The sequence below is a fragment of the Lepidochelys olivacea genome, assembly GCF_965140295.1.
Source record: "Lepidochelys olivacea isolate rLepOli2 genome assembly, chromosome: 1".
Taxonomy (NCBI): domain Eukaryota; kingdom Metazoa; phylum Chordata; order Testudines; family Cheloniidae; genus Lepidochelys; species Lepidochelys olivacea.
Genome location: NC_140411.1, coordinates 47,358,765 through 47,371,215, shown reverse-complemented (window position 1 = coordinate 47,371,215; position 12,451 = coordinate 47,358,765). Strand labels below are relative to the sequence as shown.

At 40.6% G+C, this 12,451-nt stretch overlaps 1 protein-coding gene across 1 annotated transcript in view; it reads left to right on the top strand.

The window, feature by feature from the left end:
• FLT1 (fms related receptor tyrosine kinase 1) overlaps positions 1–12,451 on the top strand; it is a 138,497-nt gene that overhangs the window by 89,002 nt on the left and 37,044 nt on the right. The window contains exons 13-15 of the mRNA XM_084639523.1: positions 602–892; positions 6,130–6,276; positions 8,038–8,169. Of these exons, the coding sequence (XP_084495649.1) occupies positions 602–892; positions 6,130–6,276; positions 8,038–8,169 (570 nt within the window). The remainder of the gene's footprint in view (positions 1–601; positions 893–6,129; positions 6,277–8,037; positions 8,170–12,451) is intronic.

The following is a 12,451-nucleotide window of genomic DNA, read 5'->3' as shown; positions in this document are numbered from 1 at the left end:
TGCTTGGCTTTTTCTAGCCTATACTGAGCACTGACATTTTCATAGCAAGAAAATTAAAAGAATTTCAGGTGGATACTTTGCTATTTCTTGACACACTGGGTCAAATTCAGAGCTGGCATAAGGTGGTGCAGTAACGCAAGTGAGCTAGATGGTATGCCTTGGGCAAGAGTTGGGCCCAGGGAAGTTGCTGCACCTCCTTACAGCAGGTCTGATTATGGCCTAATGTTTTAAAACAAACCAGTTACCTCCAAGGTAAGTTTGGCTCTCAAGAGCTCTTGATTTACATTGGTTTTGCTGAGATCTAAATCTGGTCTTAGGGAATCCTGGGGAAAGCAAAGAAGTTGCAGCAGTTGCTAGTCAGCATCAAATATGATCGCTTTATAGCGGGGGCTGCGTTACCATGGATCCCAATTTAAATATTTAAATTTGGGCTCCATCGCCACGCCCACTCTATATGCGAATCCGTGCGATAACGATGCATGCTCTACCGAGGGTCCACTGTATTAGCTGAAGGATCTTCAGGCTAACAGGAAAATAGAAATAATTTTAATTTTGACCCATGATTTTCCTATAAACTAAAAGTGTTCTTGATTTTTGACAGATGTGCCAAATGGATTTCATATTAATTTGGAAAAAATGCCCATTGAAGGAGAGAACCTGATATTGTCCTGTTCAGTCAACAAATTCCTGTACAAAGACATTGCTTGGATTTTGCCAAGGACAGTTAACAATCAAACAAAAGCAAAAAAGCACATCATTAAGGAATACTCCACTACCCTCATTCTCACCATCAAGAATGTCTCCCTGGAACACTCAGGCACCTATGCCTGCAGAGCAAGGAACATATACTCGGGGGAAGAAGTGCTTCAAAAGAAAGACGTTACAATTAGAGGTGAGCACTGCAACAAAAAGGCTGTTTACTCTCGGATCCTCAAATTTAAAAGCACAAGGAATGATTGTACAACACAAAACAATGTAAAACATTAAAGGACTCATTAAAAAGTCACAGTTGTCTCATATCATCTTGATTTTTTATTACAGTTGCTACCTTTCAGGCTCTGAGGTGGTGCACCTCCAAAAATGGGTATGGACATAGGAGGAGTAGCGAAACAAAAGCATAACACATGGGCTTCCAGTTCAGTTCAGACGGGTGTGTTCTGCTTTGGCAAAGCTGGTGGAAGTTGGGGTTTGGAAGATCCCCTGTACTGCATTGTGTATGTTGTGTTGTTGTGTCCGTTGCTGCCTCCTACTGAGTGATAATGAAAACTTTGGACCAGTTTTATCTTCCACTTTGGTATCGGCCTCTTCGAAAGTCAAAGCTGCATAAACTGATTAACTTTATAAACTGCTGGTTTTGGTCAACAATGGACATTTAATAAGTTAATTTTAACGTGTGGAATGAGCACAATTCAGTTTGAGATTGACTGGACTCTACATTTTTATTTCAATCGGATTTTGGTGGATTTATAAATATTACCTGCTGAGCAAGTTCTAATGCTTATTTATTTGAATAATTTTCTATGCTAAGTACATTAATCTTATGAAGTATCTTCTTGAGGAAGGCCCTGTGGATGCAGGAAAGAAATAAAAATGTTGATATAATGCACAGACCTATCTTATCATTTTTAATAATGAGGATTTAAAAACTGACAGAGATGAATCCTGTTTCTCCAAATAAATCCAGGTCGATTTCCCGTTGCTGTGTTGGTCAGTTTTAAAGTTAATTACTGCACTACCAAAAAAGACTTGTGGACATCAGCAAGAGTTCTGTGGCAGCCATGAGGATAAAGGACTTTGTAATGTTATAATTATCTCATTAAAGTAGAAGTGCTACACTCATTCCATTGACAAGGCTAAAGCCATCACAGTGAAATGTTTAATACATTCCTCCAAATTTAAATTTAAAATTAAGGCCATTAAAAAAATCCCTCCCTTTTGGTATGCAGATGACAATAGGATTTATTATGGGGATTAAGAAATGGCCAAACTACTGAAGGAGAATTAAGGGTAATCTAAACTTCCTTTTAAGCATTTCCTTTTTATATGATTTCACTACGAGGTGTTTCTGTGTATTATAAATGCAGTATACGGAAGAAGTTACTATTTTTAATAGATCTGATAACTTTATTTTTTTACAATATGTAGCTTTTATAATTTTTGTTTCATTTATGACTGATCATTTATATAGGATTTACATAAACCATAACAAAACAAGCCTTAGTGACCAAAATAGCCACTGCAAAGGAACAAAGTGGCTGTGCTTCTAAAATAGAGGGTGACAACATGACAACTCCTTGTGCTTGGGAACTCACCAGACTGTTTCCTCCTTTAGGTATTGGGACTGTGTCCCACGGCCAAACTTGTCTTTCACGTGGGAATTGCTTTTGTCAAGTGTGAAAGGGTAAACAATAGCATTTCCCCATCATGCCAGCTTCACGGAGCCTAAAATGCTTAGAAAACAATTAGTAACCTGGAAGTTGTCAGAGTAAAGAAAAGAATAATCATTTAGATCTTGAAATGTCACCTACAGCCTTCTTGTGTACAGTAGCTCTTTTGTTCATTATTAGCATGATGGTTCCCAGAAACAATGTGTTCTTGCAAAGGAATTTGTGTCGCTTTCTTTCTCTCTCTCTTTTTTTTTTTTTAAATGCTTAAAAAGCAAGTGAAATGATAATGGTAATTGCTTTTAAAATGGGGCAAGCTTGTTTTGTTGTGACAATGCAGGTCTCCCTCTTTATGGGGCTGCACTTGAGAAAACCTTTGGTGGCCTGGTGGACTGCAATGACAGGACTTTATGCATTTTTAATGGAATTGGAAGCCAGAGTGTGGTCGCTTGTAGAAGTCAGTTGCTGGCAGCAACCAGGTGATCTGAGCCTGGGTCACAAACCGATGTCGTGGTTAGAAACTGTCCCTGCGTGGAACTGTTAAGTGATGATGTATACCACATTGCCCAAAGGGACAGCTTGATAGCCACTTCCTAGTATGGTGTTGGCCAAGGCTCTGAACAGCTGTGATGCTGTACAATGCTATGTTAGTGCCTGGGCGTAGTGGCCAGTGTTGGAAGGCATGGAAGAACCTCAGTGAAACTGTTTGAGGAAAAGGGTTCTGCATTCAATGGTGAGATAAAGTTATTGTCAGTGCTGATCTCATCAGATTAAACTGAAGAATCATGTCAATTTCTGGCTGTTTCTCTAACTCCCTCTGAGTAGCATATTACTTAGAAAGAATAATTATGTAATTTAAATTTATATTCCTTTTTTAAAAACAAGTGTTAAAATGCAACTGTGTATTTATATTTTCAAACTGGTTAATAAAAAAGGAACATTAAGTGTACTAAGGTAAAAGTATGTGAAATGAAAAGTTCTACAAAAAGTGCTAACAACTTTCCATGTTTTCCCTATTGCCAAGGATTGGTTTTGCAATAGGGATTTTGCTTTTCCACAGCCACAGTGTCACTTTGAGTCATTGTAGTCTGAAGTCATATGGCCATGCTCTGCCCTCAGTGACACCCCCATGTAACTCCACTGGGCCAAATTCTGCCTACAGTGAGGTTCCCCAGGCGTGATTGAGGGCAGAACTGGTCCATCAGCCCATGTTTATGACCTCACAGAGAGACATGATGGCTATGATGCTAATGTGCAACATTCAGCATTAGGGGTAAGATTTTTCAAAAGCGCGGAGCAGTGACCTCACTCTGCTCCTACTGAAGACAATGGGAGCATTACCTGACTTCAATGGGAGCACAGTTAGGCCAACACTGAGTGCTTTTGAAAATCCCATCCTATGGCTTCACTCCAGCATCAACCAGAGAAGCAGGTGGTCTGGAGAGAGAAACCTCTTGTTTTAACCACGTCCTTGAAAACCCGCCAACTGCATCAAAGAAATTATTAAAAATATGTGAATGGTAACTGGCTCAAAGTTTTAAGCAAGAAAGTTTTGCTCACTATGAAAACCCGTCTTTAGTGTATGGATATAAACAAATTAAAATTAATCAGAAATAACTTACAGAATGTGTGATTTGCCTTTGTTCTGTCATCCTGACACACTTCATTTTGAATGGGTTGGTTGTGTTGTTCTGTGGGGATTATTTATAAATAGAAAACTTGGACCAAGTGACTTAAATCTGTCAGCTTTTGTGTGTGAACATATTTTCAAACAATACATCTTCATAGTCAGCTTATTTTGCCAAAATGGAACCATAATGTAAACGTCCAGGATCCATAGCTGAAAAGCGAGCAATCTTGTTGGATGGGGAGAAATCATTGTTGATGTTAATACCAATGCATATAGATTTGATGAAGAATGTACATCTAAACTTCATTCACTGGAATTGTTGTTTGTTGATAAGAACAGACTATTTGTTACACTATAAACACATAAGTTAATGGTCATTGCCCCAAGGAATGTACATTCTAGCTTGGGCATAGACAAAAAAATCAGACACAGATGGTTCATAGATGTGTTGGAATTGATTTCAGGGGATAAAAGTCTAGCAGAGGTCATTTGTTTCAGAACTTCTGAAAAGCTTTCAGTGCGTTTGGGTTTATACACATTATATAAATGGACTAAGAACTAGTGTGAAATGTATTGGAGAGTTTTTAATCAGGTCAGGTAGTTGGATCATAGTGGAAATGGACAGACCTGTTGGATCATGAAGTCCACCCTCCTGAAAGATTAGCATATAATGTTCCCAACAAAGGATGTGTCAGATGCTAAACTGATGCTGTACTTGATCTTAGCATATAGATATATGTCGCTGTGAAAAAGTGAACCCTAATCTCGGAAGTTTCCTTGCAGAGAAAGATTGCAGCATCAACCAGTTCCTGCAGGAACTGGGAATTCAAGGAAATCGGCAATGCAGTGCAGGATTGTGCAGGAATGCACTGCACTCTACAGGACCAAAGTGCAAAAGGGATAATATAAGAAGTTGCAAATGTGGTAGAAAAGTTGTTGCTGTGTAATCACCATCCGTTCTGGAGCTATCCTCCTGATCTTGGTCATACCAGCTTTCAACTTTGTGCAAGAAGGCAGGGGGAAATGGATTGGTTTGGAGATGGGGAGGAAAAAACATCAGGATCGTCTGCTTGCTTTGGGTGCCCAGGGATGACTTAATATTGTGTTTGTTGAACTTTTGAGGTTTTTTCTTATCGTTGGTTGAGGGGGATGTAAATGCTGGACAGGATCAGAACATGCCGAGGTGTGCTTCCAAAACACTAGCGAGAAAGTCATTGAACTCCATTTTATTTCATACATTTGAATGAATTTTAATCTATAAAAGTGGCTAATATAAAATAGGAATTATATGCTGTTATATAGCACTGAACTCTGGAACCCATACTTCTGCCTCTGGGATCAGTGTTTTAGACACTTGCATTATGGGAGGGAATGTTGCCTGGGGAAAATAGACACATTTCTCACAAATACAAGGACTATCTGTGTTTGGCTAGCTGTCATGTGGTTTTGCCAAGATTCCTTGAGTTCAGCTAAACACAAAAACCAAAGATATATGAAGACTTGGGGGTATACAACTCAGTGATTCAGTGCTCACACTCTGGTTTTGAAGTATGATAGTTTACTCAATAGGTCTCACAATAAAGTTGATCTTCACAGTGAGTAAACTATGTAAATTTTATTCATACACAGACTAGTATATATGCAACATCTAACTGTATAAAGCTATCACTAATTCAGGGATATTCTAACCTAAAGACCAGATCCCTTCAAACCTATTTAAAATCTTGCACTTCATAGTACATTTCTCCTGAAAATAGCAAAATCCTGAGATCGCAAAGAGTCTTTACTTTAGCTTGTAAGAGAATGAATGCAGAAAGCTTTGTCTTAACACAGCATCTGTTGTTGGATCATTTCCATTATGATCTGTATTATAACCAGTTACAACTGATGAAAGGAAATTATCTCAAAAGAAAAGGCATCACTAAGCCACACTAAATATTCTTTTCAAACAGGGATAGTAAGTAGGGAAAGTGTAAGCTTGGAATTTGGTAGAATGTCTCCAGAAAGCTCTGACATTTTACAAGATCGTTAATGACAATGCAGGAGATTATTTTAAATATACACACACACATGATTTTCGGAATGTAATCGTTGAACTCTCGTTTTATTTTGTAGCTCAGGAAGCACCATCCCTCCTGCGCAACCTCAGTGATCAGATTGTGAACACCAGCAATTCTGCTACTTTAGAATGTCAGGCTCAAGGCATCCCCGAGCCCCAGATATCCTGGTTTAAAAACCACGAAGAAATACAGCAAGAACCAGGTGAGAGCTGCAAACACCCTATCCCCTCCTCAATCTCTTCTCTTATATTTGCTCTGTATCTGTTCGGCTATGTCTACACTACACAGCTTTTAGCGACAGGTCTGTCTCGCCACAGCTGTGACACTAAAAGTCGTGCAGTGTAGCCGTCATTTGTCGGCTGGCCCAAAAAACTTCCACCCCCCAACGAGCGGCGTTGGCGTTGTCGGCAGGACGCACTGCTCACACTGGCGCATGTCACCAGCAAAACTTTCGTCTTTCAGGGTTTTTGTTGTTCAATTGCCAGTGTAGACATAGCCTTAGATACTTATGTCTCTGTTACCATAGTATCTGAGCACCTCACAACCTTTAATGTGTTCATCCTGACAACACCCCTGTGAGATTGGGCAGAACTTTCCCCTCCCTCGTTTTACAAGTGAGAGGACTGAGGCACAGAGAGGCTAAGTTACTTCTGCTCACGGTCACACAGGAAATCCATGGGAGAGTAAGAATTTGAGCATGTGTCTCCCCAGGCTAGCACCCTAACCTCTGGACAGATCTGGTGTTGGCATATCAGAACAGAATTGGAATTCATCTGCCTGTAGTAGGGGGATCCATTTGTCATGTAGCATTACATGGGGGAGGGATAGCTCAGGGGTTTGAGCATTGGCCTGCTAAACCTAGGGTTGTGAGTTCAATCCTTGAGGGGCCCATTTAGGGATCTGGGGCCAAAAATGGGGATTGGTCCTGCTTTGAGCAGCAGGTTGGACTAAGATGACCTCCTGAGGTCCCTTCCAACTGTGAGATTCTATGATTACATCCTATTATGAGACATCCAGGAGCTGTTACTTTGTTGGATTTAGATTTGCTTTTCTTGATATGAGTAGAAAAGAGCTGGGGGAGGAGGCATCTTAGAGCTGGATCATGATTGCACTGGGGTTTGGGTTCAAGGCTCAGATGGGGCTAAATGTTCAGTTAAAATGGCACCAAAATCATGCAATCATACTATTCTTGGGAGACTTCAGCTTCAGTTGGTAGGAATCTCGGATGGGAGAAATATAATGAGATTTCAGCCGTATCCTAACCAGAACCTGAAAATAGGGCCCCATTGGTTTTACATCTGATCTGTAACCAAAGTCATTCTGACAGGTTTGACTACAGGAATTGGAATCCAATCCCCAATCTCTTGTAGCAAAATCCAAGGAGGTTTGTGTTTAAGCTTCTGGCTTTGGCCATCTCTAATTATTTTGTAACAAACGTAAGCAACTGGAAAAATCTTAGAACGTTTACCAGTAATAACCCCCAGACCACATTATGCTCTTGTAGCAACAAGACACCAAACCAGATATAGGACCCAATCCTGCAAACACTTAGTACTGAGCACATTGGTTACAATGAGACCAACATGAATGCTCCCATTGACTACAGTAGGACTGCTACCTGTGTGTTTAAAGTTAAGCACATTTAAGTGTTTGCCTGGATCGAGGTCTAAGCCAAGTACTAAGCATTACACCCAGAAATAAAGCACTTTCAAGACCATTGCCACAGAGGGAGCCTTCTTACTAATGTAAGTGCTGTATAAACACCAGTTTCCACCAGAGCCTCAGAACCTGTGAACACTTTGTAACTGTGAAACCAACATGCAAAATTAAAGACCCATCCACCCCCTAGGGTGTTATGTTATGTCTGGCTCATCCCTAATAATCAGAAGAGGATTGTTTTACAGAAAGAGTTTATTTGTTTATACTCCAGGTCCCACTCATTTAAAGATCTTTCACTCCACAGGAATAATTTTAGGACCAGGAAGCAAAATGCTGTTTATCGAAAGAGTCAAAGAGGAGGATGAAGGACTTTACCAGTGTATAGCCACCAACCTAAAAGGATCTGTGGAGAGTAAAGCTTATGTCACTGTACAAGGTAAAGCATTGCATTAGATGGAAATGAGAAAAATCGCTCTAAGTTCTTGTTCTCTATTTGATCTACTTTTTCTCTTTTCCCCTCTTATTTTCTCTAAGCGGCTTATAAGTGGAGTTCTTGCTATGACTAGGAAGGCAGGTAAGTGGCTTGTTGATCATGCTTCAGAGTAACAGCCGTGTTAGTCTGTATCCGCAAAAAGAAAAGGAGTACTTGTGGCACCTTAGAGACTAACCAATTTATCTGAGCATAAGTTTTCGTGAGCTACAGCTCACTTCATCGGATGCATGCAGCGGAAAATACAGTAGGGGATTTTATATACACAGAGAACATGAAACAATGGGTGTTACCATACACACTGTAAGGAGAGTGATCAGGTAAGGTGAGCTATTACCAGCAGGAGAGTGGGGGGAGGGACCTTTTGTAGTGATAATCAAGGTTCATGTTCTCTGTGTATATAAATCTCCCCACTGTATTTTCCACTGAATGCATCTGGGGTGGGAGGAGGTATTGTTTCATATTCTCTGTGTATATATAAAGTCTGCTGCAGTTTCCACGGTATGCATCCGATGAAGTGAGCTGTAGCTCACAAAAGCTTATGCTCAAATAAATTGGTTAGTCTCTAAGGTGCCACAAGTACTCCTTTTCTTTTTGCGAATACAGACTAACATGGCTGTTACTCTGAAACCTGTCCTTTTCTTTTGTTCATCATGTGTGATTTCTGAATACAGCAGTTTGAGGAAAGTCTTAGCAAGGGGAATGTACCAGGTTGGAAAGGAAGCCAATGGGAAATGCTAACTCTGAATGTGTTTATACTGACCTAAAAAGAGGAATTGCTTCAATCCAACAAAGAGAGGGCCAGGGAAGAAGATAAATGTAAATTTAGTGTAATAAAAAACCCTACCCATTCATTTTTTCATTTCAGGCTACTATAAGCCAGAATGAGACATTTTTGATATTTTCCTTTTCTTGGTTTTAATATCAAGTGGGTTGCTATGTCCAAGCAGAAGAGTTTTCCGGTAAACACAAATGCATCTTTCAGAGGTATTTACTATAGGAGCTAGGGGTTGTTATTGTTACTCCTCCTCAGGATCCTCGTGTTATTCATCTGAATGTCCAAACTTTTTTTTTTTTTTTAATTCTCTTGGCCTCAATGGTGCCTTGTGGCAATGAGTTCCACAGGCAAATTGTGCATTGCGTGAACAAGTATTTTTTCTTTTATCAGATTTAAGCTTGTCATTTTTCAACTTCATTGAATGTGCTGCATGCCATTAATTATTGTGTGCACTTTGGACACAACCTCTTTTCGCAACTCAACCATCCCAAGCCTTTCAATCTCTCTCCATAGGAAACATTTTAATTAGGCAAAATATTATCAGCTCCTTCAGGCAAAGACTGTCTCCCTGTGTGTTTGTACAGCTTGTAGCACAATAGACTCCCATCCCTGTTTGTTTGGGTACTGCCACAACACCCACAACGTGAGAAAGAAATCAGGATTGAAATGTTCCAGTTGCAAGTTCTTTGGCTTTCTTGGCCCATTGGCAAGTTCATTGCTGTAAAAAGTCAGCGTGTATATATGAGCAGGGCTACATACAACAGAGGAAGGACTTGTTGCCAGTTATGTTTTGGGGGGTAATTTTAAATTTGTGTGGGTATTCTCAAAAAATGACTCATTTTAGAGTGCTTTCAGTTTAACACACCCGGCAGATTAGCTAATTTGTCTGGACAACGTAATGTTACCCTGTATTGTACTTGTATTCTGTTATTTACTGATAACATTTTGTGGGCTAGTTTCTGGGGAAGCAGTGTCTCCTTGTTGCCTGACCCAGGGGAGAAAGGGAGGATAGTGGATTCCTGTCTGGATAAGTGTCCTTCATGGATGCTAGATAGAGCTTTTGGATGGTTCTGATAAAAAGCTTTAGCCAAGTAGAAATGGGGGCCAGTGAGTTAAAGACTCCCCAGCACTAATGTGTGGAAAAGGAAAGAGACAAATCATTTAATCAGCCCCCCGCAAAAGATCATGCTCAGGGAGAAGGCATCCTCACCCTGTCTCTCCCACCCTCATGAAATCTCTGTGGTCTCAGCAAGGGGACAATGGTCAAATGAAGAGTGATCCCTGCCATCATCCCCAAGCAGCTCATCATCCCCTGAACAAGTGTCCCTCTTCCGAGGGACATGGAATTGTAGCCATTCACCCAGCTTTGGCTCTGGAGGGTCGAGAGCTGGGCTCATCTCCAGTTTTTACTGCATTCTCGAAAATGCACAGTGTACAATTTCTGCCAGTGTTACAAAAAATACTGACATTTTTGATCTTCATACAGTAGCTCGCCAAGTACAGTAGATCATATGAAAGAAGGCTGGGCAAGTGCCTCGTGTCCAGGGCTATGTTTAACAGACTGGAAAAGTGGTTTGTAAAATAACCAGGAAGGAAACTGTCTGCTCTTTTTATTTCCTTTGAAAAAAAGTTCTTATACTTACAGATAATACAATGTGTTATTTTTGTATCAGAAAGGGAAGAATGGACTGCGGAATCCAAGAGGGTTCTTTAAATAATCACAGTCCTTGTTTAGTTTGGAAGCCACACATGTAGGACAGTCTGTGGAAGAGATGTAGCCAAAAAATGTCACCATAAGCCATCAAATCACCTTCAGCTTAAGAACTGAATGGGAAATAATAGAATGAATACAAATAGCAAATCAGAGTGAGGCACCTACATATGGACAAAAAGATCCTTTTAAATGGTGCAAAAGGTTTTCAGTGGATGTTTGCTGTGGAAGGAGTGCGTGCGAGCTACTAATTGCAGCTTGCACTTAGGGGTCAGTTCAGCCACTTGTCACACTGCTCAGACCTCCAGCTGGAGAACCGTTTAATAAAGTCCTCTCACTGAAGTTTGACTCTGCAGGTATTATGCACACTGCAGAGGGGCGTGTCTCAGTTAAGTAGCTAGTTTATGAAGGAGTAGGATGATGTAAAAAGGGGTCTAGGTGTAAAAGAAGGAGCTAGTTTTACAATTTATACCCAATTAAATTCAGGCTTCCACCCAAATAAATAAACAGTAATGTATCTTGGTTTAAAGCTGCCTCTGGACAGCTTTATGTGACTCTCAGAGATACGACAAAGGAACTATGAATTGTGCTGGACTTTATTCAGCTGGACTGAACTCATGACAATAGTTTGTTACTTATTTGCACATTTTGTATATTGACAAACACTTGTGCAAAGGGGCCCAATCCAACGCTCACTGGAGTCAATGGGAGTGTTTCCCCAACTTTAACGGGAGGTGAAACTTAGACTCTTACATTTTGTTTGTATGGCTATGAAATAAATTGTCTCTCTGAGTGTATGGTGGGCGGTCATTAGTCTGATTCCATGCTGCCTTGGGCTGTTGTCTCAGTAGACTGCCCAAGCTAAGCAGGGATAGATCAGATCAGTGCATGGATGGAAAAGTCTTGGGAGCTGCTGGAAATGGTACTGGTGTTTCTGGTTCAGTGCTGAACCAGTGACACCGCGTGGCATTCCCCATACTGCACTCGTGGATGTGCTGTCTTGCAGACGAGAGATAAAATAGTCAGGATGAGAAGTGAAACTGACATCCTAACTACCTGTGGTCACGACAGAGGCTGTGACTTCTTCACAAGAGCAGAAAAAACAAGGAGGACTTGTGGCACCTTAGAGACTAACAAATTTATTTGAGCATAAGCTTTCGTGGGCTACAGCATCTGATGAAGTGAGCTGTAGCTCACGAAAGCTTATACTCAAATAAATTTCTTAGTCTCTAAGGTACCACAAGTCCTCCTTGTTCTTTTTGCTATACAGACTAACCCGGCTGCTACTCTGAAACCTGTCACAAGAGCAGCGTTCTTAAATCTGCTACTTGAGCTGAATCCCAGCGTGGATAATGATATTCTACTGACCTAAATTGTCCTTGCAGTTTCAAATGGATACACTATCCTTCTTCACTTCACTCCTTAACAATTGCAGAGCAAACCGTAGCGGTGAAAAAGCTGCTGCAGTCCACCAGGAACTGGCTGCACGTCAGCTTGTGGGTGCAGTGATTTCTGTGTTAAAAAATGGTGGCAGACACTCTTTCCCCTCCAGCTGCTGCTGAATAAATGTCAGAAACGGTTTCTTGTCACCTGCACAGGCACTGAGTCACGTTCACAGGATAAACAAGAATATGGATGTGTAAATACACAGTCTGGAGAAGGTCCTGTGTTATGTTAGAGGACAATCTAGCTGTATTAGTCTGCAGCTCACAGCACATTTGTCATAACAACATTATAAA